A 25,979-nucleotide genomic window follows, 5' to 3' on the forward strand; every position below is an offset into this window, starting at 1 on the left:
ATGCTCTGTTATGTTAATTTAAAACTTGCAATTTGCTTTATGCTGCTCTAGATGTTTCTTCCTACTGCCTTAGAAGGAGGAACTGTTCTTAAAATTAATTACGCTCTGTGTTTTCCAGTGTTGATATGTGCAGTGCATGGGGGGGGGGGAAGGGAGAGAAGAGGGAAAAAAACATAAATGTTCCCAGAGTCAGACTTGGATCATTTACCAGGAAGTCCTTCCCATTAGAGGATAGAAGTAAGGGTCATCAAAATTTCAGAAGAACTCTTCTGGTACAAACGTCTTCATTTTACCTGGCCGACATCAGCAGGTTCTCCATTCTTCTGCACAGTGCACAGCTGAAGTTTCTAGTAGACTTCACACTCTGTGATGCTTGTCTCCTTATCTGAAAAGAGAATTTGTGAGTAGAGAGACACTGAACATGGCTTCAGGGCTATGCTTCTAGAGCTGGCGACCTGAGATGAGCAGTCCTTCATGGTTCCCTCTAAATATCGCATGAGACTCTGGCTGCTTTGTTGAGTTTCCCATTGTCCTCTTGCTCCAAAGAAGTGTAGGGCTTATCTTTGTGCTCTTAGTATTTCCCCCTCAATGAATGGCACGTGAAAGGGAAGGGCAAAAGCATGTTTTGCTAAAGTGGCTTGTGTATCAAAGGTCATGTTGCTGACTAAATTTCCTGCATAACCTTGTGTGCAACTCAAAACTTAATTTTGCCTGATTCTTATATACAAAAACAAAATATTTAATAATATTTTTAAGCCTCTATGTGAGAGCTTGTTCAGAGAAATCCAGAAAGAATATAAATAGAATACTGCTAAAGTACAGTATACTCGGCAACCCCAAATAGTTAGAACAGAGAAGTCAGAAAGCTAATCCTGCAGTGCTGTAAGTTAGTAACCAGAGAGTGCAGTTTCACTGAATTATGCCTGATCCGGTTTAGGGCTTATTGTTTCTGCATCTTTCTTTGTGCCTTAGGGCTATTTTACAGCAGCAGCTATTTGTGGTAGTGGTGGTTGTGGTGATTGATTTCCCAAAGAACGTCACTTGGAGGTTGTGCCTAAATCACCTCTTAAAAATAGAAACATATGGCCATAAAAATATATGTTTTAATTTTGTCTTCCTTTTTATTGCAAAGTTTATTGTAACTTAAGGCTCTAATTTTTTTCTGGCATCTTTCCAGAAAAATTAGTGGAATTGTTGCCTTATTCCCATGTTTTGTAAATCTCACTGCCAACTCAGTTTCTTAATTAGTAAGTATTAATGAAGGTGCTAAAATTGGTAAATTGGTGCATCACAGTTCTGGTTTTACTCACAGTATATTAATATTGACAATGTTTATTTTGGACAGTTGCACTTCCTGATGAAATAAGCAAAGCTTTTTGTGACTTCGACTAAATTTTATTACCAGGAATGTTGGCAACTTAGAAATGCTATGTCCTTCCTATAAAATGACACAGTGCTATCACATTCATTCTAGTAGTTCCAATTCTTTGACTACTTTATTGGTAAATACCTTTTCTCTTAAAGGGCCTGTTGATTGCTTCTCCATTCTGAGGATTAAAATTCTGTTCTTGCACTTGAGACTTTTTTTTTTCCAAATAAACACGCTAAATCTGTTGTGTTGGCTGAAAGTGTTGTCTTTTGTTCAGAAGATGGATGGTAGATACTATAGTGTGCACTCTATCTCATGTTATCTGATATGGCATTAATATCTGAAGAACTTTTATCCAGTTGGCTGGAATAGATTATTTTTCTAGATTTTGTTTTTAATCCAGCTATTTTGGTCAGGAAAGGAGTAATAAAACATCTCTTGTTTAGTCTAACTGCTCCCATGATGCATAATGGGACACAGAGGCAAAGTGTGCTAGTTTCCAAGTAGAATACTTAGGGAGAAAAAAAACCCAAATAAACAATAAGTACTTCTCATGCTAGTATGGTACTGTCCTCTAAGAGAAGTAGAGTCAGGACAAGGCAGAAAAGAGATTAATTCAGCTCTTCTCTCTGGAGGTGTGAAGAAAGAGGTGATAAGACAGTTGTTCATTTTAACCTGTAACTTTATGTTCAATAATTGCTGGAAAAAGTAACTGTTTGTAAAATACACATTGGCCAATTTTAACGTGACGCATCGTAGCTTAACCTGTGAAATATTTATTTTAGTAGACTAGTAAAACCGAGATATTCGTACAATAATGCAGGTTGTACTGTATGATAGTTAACTTTAGTTTTAAAAGAAGTTATCTTTCCTCTAAAGCAGACTCAGTCAGAACTCTGGGTGGGATCATGTAGCTTCTGATAAGAGAATTCTGCTCATGCCCAGGCTGTTAGGAAATTAATAGGGGTTTGCTATTTTATCTAGTTACTTGTGCCCATGACAGCTGTGAGTACCAAATCTCCCTAAAAATTTAGTCAAGTTGAGTCTAAAACTGAAAAAATTGACAAATGTGAATACAGCGTGATGCACAGCTTAAAGAAATTTGGCTATAAAATATTTCTAGAATTTAGTATCTTCCTGTCTCCTGCAAAAGTTAAATGAAGCAACTGCCACATCTACTTGGTTTCCTGCTGTCTCAGGGGCTTCAGGCACACTTCAGGCTCTGTCCTGCGTGGAAAACAGGAGCAACGCATCTCCTGAGGAGTGAAATGCTTTAACCTTTCTGGGATGTGGGGGCTGTCCAGGGTATGTATATGAAAATTCATGGTTTGTGGGAAGAGAGGCCAGATAGGAAGACTATTTCTGACCTTAAAACGCGTGAGTTCGACTTTCATCATCAAGTTACAGAGCTCGAAGATCTCCCCTCTGGTTCAGATGCTGCAGCTCTGGAGATGCCGTGCTTCTCATTCGTATTGTTCTACAACTTCTGTGTTAATTGTACTCAGCTTTGCAAAAAGGAAGAAGATGCAATAGCAGTGAAGCTACAGTTGTTATACATAACAATTCAGAAGAAAAAGCTGTTTTTTTTAACTGTCATTTTTGGATTAATGAGCTGCTTTTCAGACTCATTCAGCATATTCTGCATCTCTTAAACTGTAACTGATCCGAACCTCCATTTCTTCTTGTCTTCAAGTAGATAAAAGGACAAAGATGTTGCAGCCTAGGCTAGAACTTTGCACTCTAAGCTATCAAGCCTGTAATGCAAAGCAGAATTACCAAACTTGTTTAAACATTACTAGTTCCTAGCTTTATTGTTAGTAAGCATGAGCAAATTAAGTTGTTCATAGTTTTAACTATGAAGTTTATTTACAATTCAAATGAACTGATTAACATCTTAAAACATACAGGAGGGACTGGAAGGAAATTTGTACTAGAGTTTTATAGCTTAGAGGTCTGACAAAGGTATCTGTCCTTTCATAGGGAAAGGAAACAAGTGGAAGTGTCTGAGCCAGCAGTTTCTTTTCCTAAAATAAGTATTTTATCAGATGTGGGAAGGTTTCTTTTTCTTTTTTTCTTTTTTCCCTAGCTTGCATTTCTGAAGAGATAAAGGTAGTTAATGTAATTTGTCCTGAAAAGGAGTGGTGTTTAAGATGCATTTCCAAGTAATTATATGAAGTCTGCAGCCCACTTCTTAGGCACTTCACATGAGCCTGCTAAGGAAGGTGTGAACAAAAGCTGCTTTGAGAGGCAGGTGGTGAGGAAAACAGACTGGGATACATTAAAAGAACATAATCTTTACGTATTAAGAATCTGCTAAAACTAGAAGTTTGCAGCTAGTTGATGATATCTAAAACCTAAGTTCTGCAAAGCGTTTGCTAAATTCTTTTATCTTTTCCTTATCGGTGTGCTTCTAAATGCTTTACTTTTTTTTTTATTGGAATTTTAAAATTTCTTTTGTTCTGTTTCTTGCTCAGCCTTTATGCAAAAGAGATGGTTTAGGTACAAGCCTGGAGTAAGAAAAAAACCTTTTTAAAATGTGAAACAGAATGTGAAAATAAATTGGTAAGACTTAGCAAATCTGTTTGTTTGTGCAGTGTGTTATCACTAGGGAAACTAGTCGGTTATCCTAAACCCTGTGGGGGGAGAAACTTATCACAAAGAGGTATAATCTAGATGTCTAAGATGCTGTCAAAGTCTGGACGCTCGAGTATCAATGCACAGCTAAGCAAAAATTTTGCTGTAGTTAGGAGCACGGTGTTGGATGTCATACGGGCGTTTCTTTATGGCATACTGCCCTGCCGTTGCTGTCCTATGGGTGGTAGCTGTCTATATTGACTGGGAGTGAATACTTAACAGTGGCCTTTTGTTTTCTTAGTGCCTCATTGTTCCTGCCATTGTGGGTAGTGCCCTTCTCCACCGGCTTTCTGATGATCGATGGGAGAAGATAACAGCATGGATGTATGGCATGGGACTCTGCGCGCTCTTCATTGTTTCCACAGTATTTCATATAGTTTCTTGGAAAAAGAGTCACTTAAGGTATCACAATAGCTCATGTTTATGATGATGTACTTTCATGTTCTATGATGTCTTCCCATTATGTTTTGCTAATTTTAAAGAAGGTTGGAGTGGTACCTTGTAACAAAATGTTTAAAACAAACAAACAAAAAAAACTTGATTCTGCTGGAAGAAATATTGAGCCAAGCTCAATTACAAAGTTATGTCTGCCATCTTCCAGGAAGAAAATAGGCATTTTTCTTAGGTCCCCCTGACTCTTAAACAGATTCTCTACTCTTCATGCATATTCCTGATGGGTGTTTCAAACAGATTTTTGTTGGGCGGGAGGATGTTGCAGTGATTGTTTAGGAGTGCCAAAAAACAAAGGAATTGCTAAGGGATGGAAAATGAAGGTGGTGGTATGCACATTTATTTTTTTTTTTAATTAAGAGGAGCATTTAATGCCATCCATTGCAAGACTGCACATCACTTTAAATACATGCAAAAACCCACATTCTGAAGCAATAGTTACTTAACAGAGCAGACTAATGCAACAAAACAACACAGTTCGTCCTGGCACTAACTGTAACTATTAACGTATGTTGCAAGCCAATACAGCTTTCATCTCTATAAGAACTTCTGGATTAAATGTATGGTGGATGTAATCCCAGTGGTAGAAAAGAGAACAGTTGTCTGGGACTGTGGTATACTCAAACCTCAAATTTGAGGAACACAGGATTTGCCCAGAGACTTATTCTAATACATAAATAGCAGCAGAAAGCCTTCTTGAGAGCTAGTCAGCAGCAAAACTACAATGTGGTTTTATTTATTTAGTTAGGCTTTTTATTTTTTCCTCCTGTTATGACTCCTCTGTAATTCAGGGACATAAATTGGATTTAATCAGTAGTCACTGCATGGTGACAATTTCTGGATTAAGCAGAGTTGTGACAGCTTTTCGCCTCCTTGCTAGAGAGCAGGCTGTATGATGGAGTGAAGAAGGGGAGAATAATGAAGAGAGCTTATCTCCTGCATCTCTTGATTATCACCCTGTGAAGCTGAAGTCAGCTGGACATCTTCCAGGTGGTGCTGAGGGGTTGTGGAAATGACATTTTCCCTAAAATAATCCCAAAGCATGTCAGGAAGCAGACAATGTTAAGAAATCTTTCCAGACTCAGTCTTGTTGACTTCTGTCTTTCTAGGACCATGGAGCATTGTTTTCATATGTGTGACAGAATGATGATCTATGTCTTCATTGCCGCATCATATGCACCATGGTAAGAAATCTCTCTACCTCAAGAGAGAAAGCAAATTGATCAGTCTAGATTAGAAGACTAATACAGTTGGATTCACTTCATTTGCTGATAGCAACTAGGAAGAATTCCTTGTATATACTTTATCATACTCTTTGTGATGCTTCCAAACTTGGGCTATTAAGTCATTTGTGATGGTCTTCCAGAAGTAAAGCTGAAAGTTATTACTTAAATTTTAGCAGTAACATTTTTCAAGCTATCAACACTGAAATACTTGATGTAGTAAGCCATATCTATTTCCTGTCTATATTAACTTTATCAGCTAAGAATTAAACCTCAGTTGTTGTGTTTTGAGTCTTGTTCCCTCTTTCTTCTATTCTTGTCGTGAATTATGGAAGTCATCCTTTATAAGATACTGGTTTGTCATGCAGCTGTTGAGTATGAAAACTGGGTAGATGTTATCTTGTATCTGACATTATCAAATACGAAAGTACTATTTTTGTTAACCCCTTGCATGTAAATATTACAAAACTTGAATTTCACGTGTCTGCTAATGCAGGTCTGCTTGTGCCCAAGTTAGAGCTTTCAGAGAGAGAGAGAGAGAGAGAGAGAGAGAGAGAGAGAGTGTGTGTGTGTGTGTGTGTGTGTGTGGGGTTTTTAATCAAAAAGCCCCACTATTCTGTGTCAGTATGTTCCATTCATTCATCACCTCTGTCTGTTGAAATCTTTGTACTTGCAGGTTAAATCTACGTGAGCTTGGACCTCTGGCATCTCATATGCGTTGGTTTATCTGGCTAATGGCTGCTGGAGGAACCATTTATGTATTTCTTTACCATGAAAAGTAAGAACCATTGTTTGTAGTTAACTTTAAACTGAAATGGAAAGCTGGGAGCCCTTCTGGTTTTTGAAAACAGCTTCAGTAAAGAATATGGCCATTCACACATTGGTTTGAAAGCAGATCTAAATTGTTATACTTGCATTACTTATTTTCAGTAGGCAAGACCAACTGTTCATTGTTTTGGAAATGAGCTACTGAGCTTAATGTAAAATAAGAAAATACAAGTTGTCTTGATTAATTCTCACTACTACTTACTCACTAGATGCATTGATTTTTCTTTCTTTAGAGAAAGATACTGTCTGCAACTATAACGTGTGGAGATGAATACTAGCTTTATATTGGTAATAAAACATTATCTGTCTGTGTAGAAAGCTTTTTGGGTAGTTTTAATGGACACACAAAAATGTTCTTTAACTGTTGAAGGAAATGTTCACCCTCTTGTACATACACCTCCTAAATTAAGTCAATTTGTTCCTTTCTAGGTATAAGATTGTTGAACTCTTCTTCTATTTAGCAATGGGATTTTCTCCTGCTCTGGTAGTGACATCCATGGTAAGCAATGCAACTAACATTATAAATATACAAGCTTTCCTTTTATAACTGGTTTTAAGTTCCAGTGCAGCTGTAGTTTTTCTGAGCAGATCCTAACTTCAGTCCAACATAATTATCTTCTCTACAGAAGAACCAAATATTCAGTTATATTTTGAATTCGTGGTTTAAATTCAATGAAATGCTACCTTTTTTGTTGAAAGTGGGCCACAATCTCAATAAAACTTAGTTCCACACTTAATGAATACTTCCATTTTCTTAAAAATGAGAAAGATGTGAAGTACCTTAATCCATCAAAGCAATGTTTTACTCTATGAATTTATTTAATGCCTACTTACTATTTGCAAGTTATGAAAGAAGGATTTTATTTTGGAAAGTGGAATGGACATCTGTCAAAATGTTGTCTGTCTTTCTTGGTATAGTTAAGAGCTTGAAAATCTGATCAGTTTATTCTGTCTTCTGGTCTAAGAAACAAAGTAAACTGACTCTTTCCCCTTTCAAAATGACTTATGTGGAACAAGCGTAGAAGTATATATATATATATATTTTTTTTCCCTCTCTTACTACAGGCGTTCTTTTTTTACCTTTTAGATCAGTGAAGCAGGGCAGAATTGAAATGTTGAGTAGTTGAACTCTATCAAACTTATGTAGCTGATGAATTGTAGCTGAGGTATTTCATCTCTCAAATTGATGTATCTTTTTAATTTCTTGGTGCATGTGAAGACAAGTGAAAAGCCTTCTCCCTGTCTTGTGCCCCTCAGCTTTGACCATTGTTTACCAAAAGTCATGTTTTAAGTAACTTTGAATAACTCTGCTGCAAATGTAATCTGAATTATAAGACATAGCTTTACAAATCTGTCCTCTATAAAGGCCAGGATCTCCTTGAGTCTGCAATCTGTTCAGAGCTGTGAGTCTGGGGAGTGTAGATAATGCCAGTTACAGTACTTCAGCCATTTTCCACATGAATTCCGTGCTATACCAAAGTGTTGCTTGATAATTCATTCGACTAGTAGTTAGTTGCATTCAACTCATGCGCATACACAATAACGTGTTTTCTCCATATTTGCCGGCTCTACTAACAAGCAAGAAGCAAAATGTCAAGCTTGCTTTAACTTGCGTTACGCTATTGCTACTTCTATAGGGATAACTGAAACAAGTATGTTTAGATTACCCTTTGGAGTATATACTAAGTATACTGTTTTTGTCATTTGTCCATCTGAGTGGGTTAAACATACTATACTGTCCAAGATGTTCTGAGTTACGTCATCCAGCTCTTCTTCCAGATGAAAAATGCACTTTTTACTTAAAATACTGTTGCCCTCTCTTACACCCCACCCCTAATTTCTCCTTATTAATTGACAGAGTAACACTGATGGACTTCAGGAGGTCGCCTGGGGAGGCTTGATATACTGCCTAGGTGTGGTGTTCTTCAAGAGTGATGGAATCATTCCCTTTGCCCATGCCATCTGGCACATATTTGTGGCCACAGCAGCTGCAGTTCATTACTATGCCATTTGGAAGTACCTTTACAGAAGTCCTGCAGACATTATTCGCCACTTGTGATATTTAGGGGGAAAGAAAAAAAAAAATCTGCACTTGGCCTCTGTAGCAGTATTATTTGACTTAAGGAATTTGGAGAAATTGGGAAGTTGCACAGGAAAAAATGCACTGACTTTGATAGTTCTCTGAACACAGTTACTGTGAACTTATGTTGTGTGTGTCCTGGAATTGCCCTTCATATGGCAAGTGCTGTAAATAACCAAGATACTGTACTGCAGTACTAAGAGTCCATTCCACATTAGTAGAACTGGCTACCTGATGTTTACAAATAAATTTTGTATTCTAGTTTAATTTTACAATTTTTAACTACACGAATTTTTTCTAAATTAGTGATTCAAATGGTGAAGTCAGTGCAATAACAAAAATGTAACTCTGATTTGAAATTGGTTTCTATCACCTTTCCTCTAGTCATTCACTAAACATAGATCATAGATGGATAATCTACTTTCACCACCCGTTACCTTGGTATAATGCGACTTTTATAGAAACTTGTTGTGTTTTTTGTAAACTTTAAAGATATATTTATTGAACTGAAAACATACAACTGTCATCTATGCAGTTACTCATGTTGCAAAATCTTGCAAGAAACGGTTACATTCCATACACACTGTACTGACAAGCAAACATTGTACCTCTCCAAAGGTTGTATTACAGGTGTAGTCGTAATAACCACTTTTACAAACTAAAATCTAAATGTGATTCTGCCAGGTTTTAACAGGAAAACATCTGTAATACTACTACTCATCTATAGTTCCACTTACACGGCACCTTAATTTGGCTCTATGGATGACAAAAAGAAGTGCTTTAAAGAAATAAGTAATGCTAGTTTATCTTTTCAAGATTCCCAATCCTACCCTGTGCTGCCCAGTGAGGCAGCAGTTTGGATGACAGCACACTCATCAAGGCTTGGCAATATTAATGAAGATGGCCAGCTAATATCCTACTATCCAAATTAGTCAGTAACTTCTTGAAAACATGTATACACATACTGGTGCTGTAATATTAAGGCTTGGATTTTCAAAGGGACTTAAGTAGGCTGATAGAACCAGTTTCCACCAACTTTCACTGGGGTCATTTGATGGCTGGTTTGTTTGGAAAGCACGTACAGAGCAATCACTGACCACTTAAAATTCATGGTTATTGGTTCTTTGCAAGTATGGCCTTCTAGGGAGGAAAGTGTGGAGAACTTGACACACAGTGTCACTTGTCATTCTCGGACTTCACACAGAGTAAAACTGGTTTTTAATTGTATTTGTCTTTCTGTACAGGAAAATAAAATGTGGTAGCAAGTCGTGACTATAGAACATGCACATTAAATGACCAGATGTGGAAGCCTCGTTGTAATACTGTTTGTCCAATAATTGTGTCCTGTCCCACTATATTATGAATGTCTTATATTAAGATTGACTTTATCCTTTTTCTAATTTACTCACTTTTTCATGTCAGTATTAAAAAAAAAAAAAGAAAAAAAAAAAAAAACAAAACGTGTTGCCTTTTTCAGATTTTGTTCTGGATATTGCCTGTCTTAAAACAGTAAGTAGTAAGATAGGGATGTTTTTCAAGGTACTGTTTAATACTTCACCTAGATTTGCCAGCAGGTTGCATATTTTAGAATATATACATTTGTATATGAAATTTGCAAGAGGGACAAACTTTAAAATCAAGGCATTGACACAGAATTGCTGTACGGTGTTAGCAGGTGACCGGGAAAACAGCACCTCTACAGCAGAGTAGTTAACTGCCTCAAAGGAGTACAAGTGAAACAGCTAGGCAGGTAATTCCTAGTACAACAGTCTCAAACATCTGGATGCCTCAGTTTTTTAACATTATGTCTATTTTAATATTTTCACTTTTTGTGAGTTCATATGCTTTGTTTAAATGCAGTACTGTTAAAACCACTAAAATACATGTAAAAGTTTTCTGTAGTCAGAAGTGAAACTATTGCTTGAATATGTTTGTTTTAATTTAATTTTTCATGGCATTGCTTTTTGGAGTGTTTGAAATGGGTTTTTAAATATCTGAATTCGCCAAAAATGTTTTGAATTACTGTATTCTAGTCAATATGATACTGAATGTACTAGACTAAACAATAAACATTTTGTGCAATTTGGAAACTTGTGTGTTCTTGTACTTCCCCTCTCCCCCCCCCCCCCCCCCCCCAGCACTTAGTATTAAGTGTTTCAGATTTACTGTAATTATGTGGGAATATAAGGGCCTAACAATGTTGCTGCCCTTGGCAGGGGAAATTCAGTTTTAAACCTAATGATGTTTATGCTTGCTTCAGTGACTCTTTAAACTAAAAATTTTAGGGAAGCTTATGATCCAAAATGATATCATTTGTGGTGAGAGGTTTATCTGCATATTCATTTTAGGCATTAGAGAGACCTCACTTCTTGCCTACTTGTTGTTCTAGATCAAATAACAAGTTTACTAAATTTTTATTTACTGCTATATTACTGTGTAAATCCAAGGAGTAATCTGGCTTCAGAATTCAGTGAATGACGAAGGTGCAGCGGAGAGAGAGGGGACGAAGAATCCAAAGCTCCCCATATTGGTAAAACTGCAGAGCAGAGGTACTGACACCGTAAGTTTTACGTTAGGGTGCTAATGCAGCTGTGTTAACTTTAAAAATCAAGAACTGACATGTTGCTTGTGTAAGACACTTCATGATTTTACAAAATGGTGGTGTTAGTGTTTCTGAAGTCACTTTTCCTTTTTGGTGAAGTTATTTTATTTCTGTGTCTCCTCCCGTCCCACCCCATAAAATACTCAAAGTATAGCCTGCAAGGGTAGGTATTCATAGGAGTGTATACATACTTTTTACGGGGATGTACATGGGAGTGTATTTTTACTTGAAATAAAATTGCATTTCTCTAGAAACTTGTTTTTAGTGTGGAGACAAATGCTGTACCCATTAGCCTTTCCCCCCTCCAGCTAATTGCAGCTCATTAGGCTGATTCTTGCCAAGAGCAGCAGCGCTTTCTGCAGTAACAGGGAGGAGATTGCTCTGTGGCCTTAAAGCAAATGTTTTTAAAGTACTTGCTTCTCTATTCTTTATGCTCCTAGGTTTTTAAAGGGCAACAAGTACACTGGCTTGAAATCAAGGAGTAAAAACGTGCATCTCTGGCTTTACAGACGGGCCCTCCCAGAATATATGTGGGGCGCCACAGGTGCTTTGAGCACTGAATGCTTTCAGACTTACTGCTGTTAGGTCATATTTCCTTTAACACAGTATTATGCGCACCTCTAAAATAATTAGGTTTTCAGCTACAAAACTTACTGAAGCAGCTGATCGGGGCTTCTGGGGTGGCTTGCCAGACGGTAAATCCTGACTAACATGCACGGTGGATGTGGTGCCTTTGGTGTCATGAAGCTGCCGTCCGTCTCATCGAACCCAGGTGGTGCTGTTGACTCGCTTTCTTCACGTTCGGCTGAGCCTCAGCGCCAGACAAATGCAGGCTGGTAGATTGTATATCAGCTGGAAGCTGCAGAGCAGGAAAACATGAGTGATTCCCGATTAGCACAGATAGGAGGAGCTGGCTGTGTCTACCCCCGGGAGAGCACCTCGGTGGAGACCACTCCATGGTCTCTGGTGCCGTCTGGGAGCTGCTGCCGCCTCTTGGCAAAAGATGCTGTTTTGGTGCATCTGCTCCTGGGGGTGGCTGGGGAGGGGAAAGCAGTGCAGCACCCTGGTGGGGGGCTGCCGGCAGCACCCTGGGGCTGCTCTGCCTTGGTGCTCACACAGTAGCTGCCTTTCATGGTTCTCGGTCTCATCTAAAGCCTTACAGCAACGCAATCTGCTCTTGTCTTCACCCGAGCACTGAGAAGTGAATTAAACTTGAGTTTTGTGGAGAGATTCATTAGAAAAGACTGACCCTAGATGCTACACTGCTTTTTGCAGTGTATTGGTTTCTCTGACAATACCAAAAAATAGACAAGAAAACACTCCTTTTTCTTTCCATTAAAAGCAGTCATAAAAGTGTCCTTCTTTTCCAATTGTCTTCATCCAAATCATTCTTGATTACAGTTTATTATAGTAATCAAAAGTATTACTGTCTCATAGTTTGCTAAAAGTACCTATTGAATCATGATGTTAAGGGTGAGATACTTCAAAAACTCTTAGAAATAGTTGTTCATCGTGGTTTTACCAAAACTTTGAAAAGTTAAGTAAATTCCATAATTGTTCAGTGTTAGCAAACAGACAAGAGGGTTCCCTTTAATGTGTTTTTACACAATTTTATTCTAATTAGGTGTTCCTTTTTCACTTGGTTTGAAACACTAGGCTGGTTTCCAGCAGGCAGCGGCCTTGTTGCGTAGCACAGCCCTTCTCCGCTGGCCGGAGCAACGTGCTGCTCCGTCCCAGGGCTGTCGCTGCAGCAGACCTGAACTGCCGGTGCGGTTGGTTGTGTTGTCTGCACAGGCAGTAACTGAACTCTTCCAGGCCGTTACTTGAGTGGTGTAAGCCAGGCAGGTGTAACAGCATCTCTAGAGCTTCTTGCTGGAATGTGCGTGGGGCGAAATGAATGTCTCGGACGGAAGATATTAATGCTTTTCATGGAGATTTTTCTCCCAACTTCACAAGCACGCGTCCGTGGCGTGCAGGCCCCTGCCTCTCGTTTGAAGCACTCTTGGCGTCACCTACACAATTCTTTATTTAGGGCTGGTGTATTTAGCTGTATGATGTCTCTGAAGGCTAAGGCTGTCATGTTCACATCATGTGCTTGGCTGAGTCTTTTCTCCGGGCTCAGCTATTAAAAGACTGCGGGATGGTAGTCTCTGCTACTTAATTGCTTTCACCAGCGAGCGACGCTATAAGATTAAAGCTAAAAATAGCTAGTGAAGGAAAGCCCAGGCTGTGTCCAGGTTGACGTGGTGGGTGCTCGGGCGCCTTGCGGCACGTGTGCTGTTCCTGTCGGGTTAGGCAGGTTGCTTAGCCTGGGGCACGGACAGCCGCTCTTCCATATCTGGGGGCCCTTCACTGTTATGCTTCTACAATTTAAGGATTTTTGCCTTGCCTTTTTTTTGCCTTTTGTCTGACTAAATTTAGTAAGCGTGCTCTGAAGCACTGTCTTTGTGAAAAGGGAAGCTACATAAAACATTCAAAATGTTCCTTGCTGGTTTCTGGGGAGCCTTGGGATGCTTTATCCCTGGATTAGTGTGGTGTAGTGGGGGCAGGTGGCTCCCAGCGGTGGCACAAGCAGGAGTGCAGCCAGCCGGCACAGGTAAGCTCAAGAAGGACCTTAAAGTACCCTTACCGTGTACAATCTGTAGTATTTCAGTCTTGCAGACCCATCCTCTAAGGAAAACAGTCAGTCTTTCTCTAAAAGAGCTTGCTAGGTTCCTCTCTGGGCGAGGTGTTGCCGTTGGAGCTGACATCTCGTACAGAACCGCACGTCCTGCTGGACAGGTTGTTCTCATGCTGGGTTTCCTCCTCCTTTTGTATGCTGTGAGCATGACTGCAAACACTTAAGGGGGGCCGGACACTTGTTCTCTTGATAGAACCAGGACACTTGTTACTAAGGATAAACTGAGGCAATTAAAATTGTCTTGCAAAAGGCCAGCAGCAAAGCCAACACCAGTTTTATAACACAAATTACATCATGGCCTCTAATGAGGCTAGTGCGCTCTCGGAAGAGATGTTCAAGTGTCTTTCTTCGGTGCTCAGCAGCATGAGCCCTGCTGCCAGCGGATGTGTTCTCCTGAATCCTTTTTGGGGGCTTGGAAAGATTCTTGTTTGCGTGTGTCTGAAAAGCCATCAGCAGAGCCCTCCTGAGTTAGTGGCTTTAGTTCCCACAGAAGCGTTCGTGCTTCTTCGTGCCTCGTGTTCAGTCCCAGGAGCTCCGTGGAGGCTTGGGGCAGCGACCTGTGAGGCTGTTACAGATGCCAGCATCCTTGATGGTGGCTGCATTACCATGGCCCACCAAGCCAGGAGGACAGGAGGCTCCAGCCAGACCTTGAGAAGTTTGACTGGAGAGAGCTTACGATATTCAGCATGTTGAAACATAGAAACCAAACCCACAGCACTTAGTGAATTTAGGAAACTCGTGGTATATTTGGCTTCAGACTTGACGTTGGTAGCACAGAGCCAGCCATAACAGCGTGGTGTGTGCTGAAGGACTGGACATTGTTGCTTTGGGAACTCAACCACTCCCAGTCTAAAACACCTGCATGTTTGGGACGCTCATACACATCTTTCCATATCAATGTGTTTGACTGAACGAAAAGGGGCTTTGTCTTGGAGCTGGTGGTGGTGCTTAGCAGCTCAGTTGGCCTTCTGTTAAGTCATTGCAAATAAAGCTCCAAGGGACTCAGAGATAACTTCAGCCCATCCTCTGCCTGCAGGCAAGGCCATCTCTGCTTGTCCTGCTGCCTCTGTTTGTCCAACCTGTTCTAAAAAGCCTCCAACCATGGAGATTTCACAGTTCTCCCAGGCAGTTTATTTCAGCGTTGTGCTCATTGCCCTCTCGGGCTTTTTTTTTTTGTGCTATATCTAAGCTAGGTTTTCTGTGCTATAAGATAAGCCCTTTGCTTCTTGTCCTGTCTGCAGTGCACACAAAGAACATGCTGCTCCTTCTCTCCTTAGAGTTTTATGTGCTTGAAGATCACCTTTTCTTCCTTTACTATTTTTTTCCCCTCTATCTAAACAAACAAACTCAGTTCCTTCAATCTTTCTTTGCAGGTTGTATTTTCTAGACCTTACGTCTCCAATAGTCCTCCTCTTCCTGCTCTTCTCAAGAGAAGCCACCAACCATTTCCAGTGGGTAGCGCTGGGCTGGTGACATTGGGGGTAACGCGATGTCACAGCTCCTTGGGGACATCATTGCTATTTGTGGAGGATTCAGGTTTCATGGGACGTGAAAGTCCATGTCAATCCACATGGTCCTAAGCAACAGGGAAGCCTGAACCCCACTGTGGTCCTCAGACCTCGCGGTTTTTGGGTCTTTTACTGCCACAGGTAACCCCAACGCACAGACATCAGCATGTCACCAGTACAGTAGCTCTCTAGCGCTAATTTTAGCTACTGAGAGCCAGGTAAGTTGTGTTTAATTGTCTATCGCACCAGCAGGTGCGCTGGGCAGTGGTCCTGGCCCTGCTGAAGCTGTCGAGGACAGTGCACACACCGAACCGGCGGCGGTGGGGCCGGAGCACGCTGCTGCGCGGCAGCCTCGGCGCGCGCCGTGCCGTGCCTGAGCTGATCTGCGCGTGCCCAAACGAGGGATGTGCTCAGAGAGGCCGAAGTTAGTAAATACGTGAATGCAAATTATACCGGTAACTGGGAGACTGAAACGTCAACAAGTCATCTGAGTTTGTATTTTCCTGTGGGTACGTCTGCTCTAAAAGTTTAATGTTATTTTACCTGTCCTGTCTTCAATCTTTTCATTTATTTATTTTTTTTTCAGACGTAGCCTGCGTGCTGATCCCCGCCTCGGGCTGAGGCCCTTCTCCGCGCCGCCGCCGCCTCCCTGCCGTGCCGCAGGGCTGCTGCGTCCTGCCACGGCCCGGCAGAAAGGATCGAGGAGCCCCGGGCAGGAGGCTGCCGCAATTGATGTATCAATTGATATAGCAATATCTCCATATTATCACCACAGAGAATATTAAAAAAAAATTCCATCAAAATAATGCTACTGAATAAGCCCTGTGAAAGTATTAGACACCAACACACACACATACTGAGTGCATTTTAATGAATGCATCTTTTGCTATAAAATTGTACATTACATACTATGTATGCATGTATTCTCTAAAAGTATGGTTTTTGTGTGTGGGGGGGAAGAGAGAGAATTATATATATTATGCAAAGCATTTAAAAATGAAAAAAAAATTAATAAATTGATATATATTAGAAGGAAAATACTGCCTCATAAACACCATTTTTATGAGTCTAGGGTAAACACTATGTGTCCATGCACACATTATTTATAATGTATACCTTTACAGTGTATAAAAATGTGTAAAAGTGGGGTGTGTGTGTGTGTGTGTGTGTATACACTACCATGTCCTATTTTTATATATAATAATACGTAATATATATAACACAATTATATGTACATAATACATAATTATATCATTTTCTGTAAACATGAGGAAAAAATAAATATTGAAAGAACTAAACTAGAACTGGCTGTACTACAGTTAGACTCGTGTAACCTAAACGTACAGCTAGCGTGTGGGTCTGCCAGCAGTAACTCTCCCCTGCTCCTCTGCCCTGTTCCCTCCCTCGCTCCCTCCGTCCAGCCCTGGGCACCCCCCCCGAACTCCGATGCACCAAGCAAGCATGCTGTTGAGAGAAGAAAAAATTTAAAAGTTTATTAAACATTAAGAATAACAGACAAAAAAAAAATTGGGTTGAAAAGCATACAGGATGCAATCCATTTCATGTCATACATTTAATTTGATCTTATATCTGTTAAACTTGTATTTAAACAGATGCTGTCTTGTGGTGTTGCCAGAAATACAATGGTTGATCACTTGTAAGTTTTGATACACATAATTTTTTTTTTCTTCACATTAAAAAAAAAAAGCGCAACAAAAATAAATGCACATCTCTAGTGTAAATCACATGCAAAAATAGTTTTAAAGTAATAATTGGGGCTGTTACAAACCCACAAAGGCAAGAAATTCAAATATCTTGGGGAGGGGGCTGCTTTGGCTCTACTTAACTCAGCAAACTTACTTACAGCTTCTGCAGAGTTATATAATAGTTGTGCATGCATGTATAGACACAACCCAGTGAGTAAGCTTAACGTCCAGCTCAGATGCCATCCTTTCCTTTTGAATTTCTTGCTTTTGCGGATTCAAGTCAGAACTTTAATCCTGTGGTGCTAGATTTACTGACTCTGGCACCACGCCACAAAAAAAAAAAAAAGAAAAATCCCAAGCCCTCCCGCCATACACTTTCCCAAGCAGATTCCCAAGGTGCTAGGATTCATAAATGTCTCAAATTCAATTTATTATTTTAGAGGGCTTTTCTTTTTTTAAAAAAATGCACTTTTAAGTTTCAGGGAAAAAAAAGCATTTTAACAATGCTTACTGTTTAATCAAGGTCAGCAAATTATTTAGAGACACTATTAATTATTCTGCAAATATATATATTTCTATTTTTATAAAATTATAATTTGATAGACCTATGAGCTCCTTTACGAGCAACAAAGCCATCAGAGGCCTGATGATCCCAGCTAAACTGTCCTTACGAACTGAAAACGAGATGACAAATCTCTATCTAGCTATCTATTTATTTATTTATTTATTACTGTTATTCTGGGGAGACATCCTGATTGGAAAACCTGTTTTTTTTTTCCAAGTTTTATCCTATACATATTTCTCTTTCTCTCTTTCTCTCTCTCTCTCTCTTTTTTTTTTTTTTTTTTTTTTTTTTTTTAAGAAAAGTGAGCTTTTCAGTTGAGCTAGGGTACCCAACCCTCACAGTAAAAGAGGTGAGTAGCTAAAAGTCCTGCACTGTGGATTAATACACCCCTGATACCTGCCTTATACAGATTATCACCTCCTACCCCTTCCCTGCCCAAAAGAAACAAAATAATCCTCTATAATTTTTTTCCAAGCTGCCTTTTGTGTTTTAATGAACGTTTTTGTGGTCACAATGTAACCCATTAATGGGTCTAGCTATTTACATACCAGCTAACGATACCACACCCCCAATTTCTGTCATTTAAGTATCACCCCAAGAATAATCACAGCAATGGCAATTATAATGCTGTGGCAATTGGCTCTGTTGCTGCTGAAAGTGTATCCACGGTAGTGGCTGGCTAACTGAACCCTGCCACTGGCAAAAACCTATGCCAAAGAAAAAAGAAAAAAAAAGGTTTCTTTCATAGTCGATATAGCAGATATACTGACTTTTATCAAACACTTTCAGCCTCATTTCGCTACCCTTGCATCCAGCGGCTTATACTGACCTTTAGAAAATAACTTGCTACACTTTTTAAACTTTGCTGCAGCACATGGAAATTCAATGCACTGAATAAATGGTCCACAGGCAAGCACTGCACATTACGGGACACTGACAAGTCGGATACATTTGAGGAAAAAAAAATACTGGAAAAATGCCGTTGATGCAAGGGTATGTTTAATGCTGAACAAAATGTTGAGTCCTCTGTAACAATCTCCTGAAGCTTGAATAATGATTTAATGGAATGAACAACCTTTCTATTTGAAAATAATGATGTCAAAACACTTTTAGAAAACTGTGAGCAAGACATGTAGCACCGTATTTTCCTCACATGTTAAATAAACATATGCGGTACATACAACTGTATAAATGAACAGAGCTATTCATAAAAAAAAAGAATTCAGCTGGAAACAAATTCTAGCAGCAGCAGCAGATTAGAAATGAATGTGAGTTTTTTTGTACTACATATTATTTTTCTGCCTTTATAAAATATTGTATTGTCCAATCAAGAGCTGATTAAAATGTGTTGTGCTTTGTTCCTGTTAAATAGCTGTTTCTCATGGAAAATAATAAAGTCTCTCTTTTCTAATAATATGGAACTCCTGGAAAGCCATATTACTTCCATAAAAATTTAATTTAAAGCACAAAACATACTGATGTGCCAGTGGTAGGCTTAAAATAGTAAAGATTTTTTTTAAAAAAACGAAAAACTTAAGCATTTCCTTTCTGTACAATATTGGAGAATATATATCTTTGCTATATATTTTAAACATGGAATAGCGTTTTCTTTTTGCTATATATAATATATGTCTTTCAAAATACATTGTCAGTATTTGTACTTGAAAAATACTGTACAAAACGAACATACTATAATTATTCTGTATAAACTTTTTACACTTTATAATATCTATTCTTTTGGTCTATAGTAAACATTTAATTGATTGGATTAACCACAGTATATGACAACACCATCCCCTTCTGAAATACACCAGTGTCTCTTACATTCATTTTTCAGAAGTCCACTTTATATTAGAACACGTGTTCAAAAGCAAATAGAGAGATTAAAACATAATAAAGTTCAGAACCATCAGTTCATGTCACACTCAAAACAACAATCACTAGGAAAGATGGGCTTTGCAAACCAGTGACTTCTTCTAACTGAATAAAAGTGATTTTTTTTTAAACAGCAAGATATAATCCACAGAAAATATATTACAAAACATGGGAAAAAAACAACTGAATTCAGATATTTATTTAATTTTTAATCACAAAATGGAACGTGACGAAATGCAAAACTAACTGAAAACAAAAAAAGCCCCTCTGATTTCAACATCGGATCTGATTTGATACTATTAATTTTGTTCTTGTTTCAACTAATTATCCTGCTTCTTACACATGCGCTCCCTGTAGCAGGGATACAGTTAGCATGCTCACATTAACGTGTCTTTTATGTCCTAATTTTTTTTGTTAAAGACATTAAAACTCCTGTTGGGTAGGGAAACCATCCTACGTCCACTAGGAACACCCGGGCAGCATGCGCGCTAGCGTACAATAGGATTATTGCTTCAGGTACAGACAGTGCAAAATACACACTCTGTGGTCTATCAATAGTACTCCTAGCTATCTGGGGTCTGTGGAAAGAAAAGGAACCTTAATAGCTATAGATAAGCCATTATGGGGTCTATAATGAGTATAGCTAACTCAGTCTAACAGCACTTTAAATCTGAGACAATTATCACCAAAACTTAAAATACAACAAAAGCAATCTATAAATTAATATTTCTGCAGTGTAGCACTAAATTATTATTTGTGCACTTTATTAGCATGTTAACTTTTCTGATTAGACATACTTAAACAACAGCTTGTTACTCTCGAAAAACTGAGATCTACTTTTTTTTTCTTTTTTCTTTTTTTTTTTCCTTTTTTTACAATTTATACTGGGATCTTTCCAAGTAAATCAGGAGGATGGAACTGGTTACAATAACATAAAAACCCTAATCTGAAGCAGCACTGAAAAAAAATATAATAAAAAGCTTACTATGGCGGTTCTCAACAGTCCAGGTAAAAATGTGGCACCCTTTGAAGAGGGCTTCATAAAAATGGGAAGTGCTGAGATGCGTGCGCACACACAGATACACACACGCACGCACAGATACACAAGCACACACACAAGCGCACACACACACACATATACAGACGTGTGAACACACGTGTGCACACATACGCAGATACACACATACGCAAACAAAAAAATAAAGTAAGTCAGTTTTGTTTCTGCTTCTGGTAAAGTGCTGAAGACAGAAAGGTTGGTTTGGGTGTGGTGCTATCAAACAGGAAACACATTGTCCATCTATTCAAATGCCAACCTGCAACAAAAAAAAAAAAAAGAAAGAAAAAAGAAAAAACCCACTTCCCCCCCCTTGAATTTACAGGGGGCCGTGTCGAGCTTCGTACTTGGCAAGAACGTTCTTGCATTTGCCCAGCTCTTTCCGTAAGTCAGCCACCTCTTGGCGGAGTGCTGAGTTCTCCTTTTCCAGAAACGAGGCGCGGATGGCGATCTGGTTTTCCTTCAGGCGGCGGGCATCCCTCGATCGCTTAGCAGCCATGTTGTTCTTTCTGCGCCTTGCCCAGTATTTGTCATCCTGCTCATTAAACACAGAAAGAAACAAACAAAGTATTAGATTTCAGTAAACTGAGCAGCCACCACGATCTACTCTTAGCCACAGTCTCTGGCTTGGCAGTGACTTCACATCACATATTTTGGTGGCCATGGCCTATTTTACTTGCATGGCCCACTGAACCCTGACAATGCCAGCTCATGCTGAGACAAAAGTTATAGATTTACATGGCACAATCCATTCAGCAAGCACAGAGACCTGCCCTGCCCATACTTCTGTCAAAATGTTTACACTAACCCCATCACCCTATTGACTGAATTCCTCCAAGGAAAAAGGAAGCCACATTCCCGTGGTACAATTCAGCTCACATCTACCCTGACCTAGTTAGCACACCCACCTTTGCGTGCGATGACTCATTCTCTGCCAGTTGCTGAGGTAGTACTAATGTGCTATACTGTTCTTTTACTTCTTGTGTATGTCCCTGCACACCTTCCTCACCAGCCTGGTTCATTCTGTTTGTTGGTATCATCCATTTCCTCTATTTTTCATCTCTCTCCCTCTCTATCCAAAGCTGTTTGGTTACACAGCCCAAAAGGACTCTTGCCTTGTCAAGCAAGTCACTGGCAGAGGATTTTTTAGCATTACTTTATAGTTGATTGAGGAATAGCAAAACAAGGACGACTGACTTCTTTAGTACCATCCACAAAAGATTTGCACAAAAGGTTTTTGTCAGGTAGCCATGAAAAGAAAAAGTATTATTTGCCAGAAAAAAGTACATATCACCTCTAAGTTCTGTGGTTCCCAAAGTGTTATCCCTGCAGACTTGCCTCTGGGAGTTCACCTTAGCTGTACTCATGCATCAAAGGCTGTAAATCACTATATACTTTCACCTGATTCTTCCAGCTTCCAAATAAAGTGGCCTTCAGCAAAATGGCAGCTTCAGTGCTGCTTTGATCTAAGCTAAACTGAATTAAGTTCTAACAGTTAAGAGCAACTGAGCGAGTAGAAACTGTGCAGAATCCCTTAAAAAAAGTGAAATTCAGTCCTCTGCAGAGCAAGACTAATACAGTCATTCAACCCCACTCAAACTGCCTGGTCAAGCCATATAGGTCAAAATTCCCCTCTCAGAGTCATCCAGCCTATTTCTATTTCCTTACATTTGCTTGAGCATGGCTCTCTTGTTTCAGCGAGAGTGTGCTGTAGCACAGCACCACTTCCAGTGTGAGATCAAGGAAGCATCTGTTTCTAGGTTGCACTGAACAGACAAATGCTCCACCACTTATCTGTCTTCCAGCACAAAGCATGCCAGGCCTAACACAGCTGTTCTGCACTTTCTGCCACTGCTGGTACAATGCAAGAGTAAAACGATTGCTGGAAGTATTATATGCCTGTTTCGTACTAGTTTAGCTTAAGAAGGTGTGCAGCAATGATGATTTGGATCCAAGGTATCTCTAAATTGCCTTTCACCTGTACTTAGGTAGGACCCCCCAAAAATCCTCTTAAAAACAAGCATGCAGCAAAACACTATGACCCAAATCTTGTTTATAATTTCCCATCTCATTCCACTCCATAAAAATCAGCTTTATGCAATTTATTAGTGTGCCACCTAGGCTTCATCCATCTTTATTTTAACAAATTGCTACGGCAAATCCCTTAATCCAGGCCTGAAAGAGGTAAGGCTGGCATTTCAGAATCACATGCAACCCAGAGACGATTGACTGGTCTAATCTGCTTACCCTCCCCCAGAACTCAACAGCCACTCCACATGCCAGGATAGGAGCAGCACTTGGGTCAAGCACTTTGAAAGGAGTCAAGGGCAACTGATGTGATTGATTATCTCAGAGAAACTAGGGATCCTGAAATTCTAGTTCAGTCTTAGACTGCAAACTTACAGACTCTACTGTTGCCTACAAGACACTGACATTTGCCAACTGTGATATGAAATAGTCCAAGGGCATCTTTGGCAAAAGTTTGCTTTGACATATAAGGATAGTTAGGAGATAGCACAAAACAACAAATGGAGCTAACCGGAGTGGACCCATTGGAGCAGGCACACTCTGCCTTTCCATACACCTATGGAGCCATTTCCATATTGAACACCTTTCTTTAGACAGACCTCCTAGCACACTGCAATATCAGTGGAACATCACCAGTAGTAAAATTTGCCTGGGATAGTAATGACGTGGTGCGGATGAGTCTTCTTGAACGAAGGCTGAGGATATCACAAACAAAGGAAAAGCAGCAAATCACCTGAATACTACTGGAATTGTGATTTCTGTGCTTTTAATTTGGATGACATTATCCTTAGGGATAAAAACAGAAATAGCATCAATGTCTTTTCCTAATGCTATCAATCTGGTGTAAACACATGGTATCCCAGTGTCTTTGGGTGCAGAGCCAAAGATTCCCACCAGTTCCAACAAGCTTTCAGTCTGTGCCTTGGGGGCAGCAGCAACAGCAGAATGAAATTCTGACCACCTCTGATGATGGAATTCACATACTAGGAATAGAATTTTGAAAACAATGAAAATTTTCAGAGTTATCTGATACACTAAATCAGCTGATCAATTAATTCTGCTCTCTTCTGAGAATTCTTTACTGTTCACATCTCGAAAACAGTGAAAAGCATAGAAGAGGGTGCTCTTTCCTTTTAGTTATTGTATTATTGCATTATATTTTAAATATTGTCTTAAAATACACTTCTTGGCAGTGTTTTCAATACTTCATTCGTAGATGTATGTTTACTGACATAACGATTTTCTCTGTAGATACTCTGTCAGACAGAACTGCCAAACTTCAATATCTCCAGTATTTCAGAAGGCTACTTGCAGGCCTTTTTCAAATACCTTTTTAAAAAGTGAATTTAATTCGAATGTCTTAGGACCTTGATATCATTCCACCCCTGTGACAATGAAAAATCCGGCCTTCACGGTGCCTTAGTATCACTTCTAATGTCTTGGCTTTCTCACAGCAGGTTTCCAAATGCTGCTACAATCAAGAAAATTAACTATGACTAGTTATCTACACAAAGTTCCTAAACAACAGTATGCTGGACCCATTAACATAGCCTTAGAAAGATCTAATTATGGACCTAAACTACTAAATAATTGGAATAATTCTATTCTATTTTCCTACAATTAGTTTAGGTTCTTTCACCTAGGCTCTTTCACTAATGTTTAATGCAGTGTTTCCTCTGGTTATTAAAAACAGAGCTAAAGAAACTTCCAGATGAGATACAATATACTTCATTCTGTCCTTATCGGGGATCTGCCTGGACTACACCCTCTAAGAGATGGATTCTTCCTAGAAGAGTTTACAATCTATGCCGATGAGACAGACAGGGGTGGAGGAAAAGGAAACATGATCAAAGTGTTTCGTAAGTGGGAAATATAGGACAAAGTAACTTGTGACCTGGGTCATGCAGGAAGTTTCTGGCATACAAGGGAAATGAATATTGATCTCATGAATTTCAGCTGTTGCCTATCTCAAAAAGGATGTCTGCCCTCCAGTCTTACTTGAAGCTGTTCTAGTTTAATTCTACATCAAAGTCATATTTAGTTTGGTAGATTTGCATGAGGAAACAGAATCAGACTCCAGACTTTATTTCAAAAAACAACTGTGAGAGAGTCAATGTATGAACAACCTGGTCACCAGTCCCAATTTACCTTCAGGTCATCCGGAATGAAGACTTTGCGAGCTTTCTTAATCATCGGTTGTGGTTTCAGCTCTTCCTCAGAAAATTTGCGCTTACGAGGGTCAAACATCTCCTGGCCAGGAATACTGGAAAGAGCAAGATCTGCAGGGTCAGGTTCATAGCCAACAGGAACTTGGATAGTCTCAGGATCAATGGGACTTGGTGTGTTTCGGTTTGTTGGCAAGATCTGACCTACAAAAATAAAAGATGAATTATAGCTATGTTAGAAGACAGAAGATAAATAATTTTACTGAATACGGAGTTTAGAGGCTCTCTAAATACTTTACAAGCAATAATTCATTAAGCTTCCACATAACTTTGGTAGCTACTTTTATTAAGTATTAGAAAGTGCATTTTGTAGGGTGCATATGCAGGTCCAGACATGCTCATGACATTACATTCAGAATGGGCTCCTAATTCTGATGATTGTTAATTTTGGATACTCATCTTAGGATCACTGCATCCAACACTGAGTTCAACTAGAGTGCAGAATGCCACTCCAACCTGTGGCACTTCTTCGTTAAGATCACATCACCAAGAGCGAATCATAAGCATTGTCATTTGGCTCTGATTTACCCACTGCAATGTAATCTTTCCCAAATTTCTCATAACCAGATTTCTTCATGTACATCTTCAAGAGACCTTTGGTATAGGATCAAACAAGGTATAATGTTTGCAATATGGCAATATTTGATGAAAATATACTGTCAAGCTTCAGTGAAACACTTTACTAAGGAGGATGCTAACGGGAAATCCTACGGGTTATGTTCTAAAAGGCATTGAAAGAAACTAGCAGCATGAAAGGCTACACAGACTACTTAAAGACACTCTGCAAAAACAAAAGAACACACACATATATATATGTACCACAATTGCTTTTCTATGGTACATAAAAGTTACTTAAAAGGCACCTATCACCAGAAAATAACTATTTTCCTCCCACTTATCTTTCTAAATCTTAGATGCATCTTTCAAGACCCCAGTTTTATATCATCAATTCAGGCACTATTCCTACTAATTAAAAATCAAATTTAAAATCTCAACCAAAGATTCCAAAAATAGGATCCTAAAGTCAGCTGCCTAAACATGGACTATCCCTAGGGGTAGAATTCTCAAAAGTTTTCACATTCCTTAGACGTATCATCGACTTCAGAAGAAGGACTTGTGATTGAAGTATATATTCTTTTATAATTTTGGCTT

At 39.3% G+C, this 25,979-nt stretch overlaps 2 protein-coding genes across 3 annotated transcripts in view; one reads left to right on the top strand and one right to left on the bottom strand.

The window, feature by feature from the left end:
• The window catches only part of MMD (monocyte to macrophage differentiation associated), a 55,748-nt gene extending 45,110 nt beyond the window's left edge, over positions 1-10,638 (top strand). For both annotated transcript variants that reach the window (XM_062591796.1, XM_062591795.1), the window contains exons 3-7: positions 4,245-4,405; positions 5,563-5,637; positions 6,353-6,454; positions 6,934-7,003; positions 8,363-10,638. In XM_062591796.1, coding sequence (XP_062447780.1) covers positions 4,245-4,405; positions 5,563-5,637; positions 6,353-6,454; positions 6,934-7,003; positions 8,363-8,563 — 609 coding nt within the window. In that variant the 3' untranslated portion in view covers positions 8,564-10,638. The remainder of the gene's footprint in view (positions 1-4,244; positions 4,406-5,562; positions 5,638-6,352; positions 6,455-6,933; positions 7,004-8,362) is intronic.
• A 6,203-nt stretch (positions 10,639-16,841) lies between these two features.
• HLF (HLF transcription factor, PAR bZIP family member) overlaps positions 16,842-25,979 on the bottom strand; it is a 36,909-nt gene continuing 27,771 nt past the window's right edge. Inside the window, exons 3-4 of the mRNA XM_062591576.1 lie at positions 24,751-24,971; positions 16,842-21,109 (exon numbers count right to left, since the gene is read on the bottom strand). Of these exons, the coding sequence (XP_062447560.1) occupies positions 20,894-21,109; positions 24,751-24,971 (437 nt within the window). The 3' untranslated portion in view covers positions 16,842-20,893. The remainder of the gene's footprint in view (positions 21,110-24,750; positions 24,972-25,979) is intronic.

Source organism: Rhea pennata, chromosome 19 (genome assembly GCF_028389875.1).
Source record: "Rhea pennata isolate bPtePen1 chromosome 19, bPtePen1.pri, whole genome shotgun sequence".
Classification (NCBI taxonomy): domain Eukaryota; kingdom Metazoa; phylum Chordata; class Aves; order Rheiformes; family Rheidae; genus Rhea; species Rhea pennata.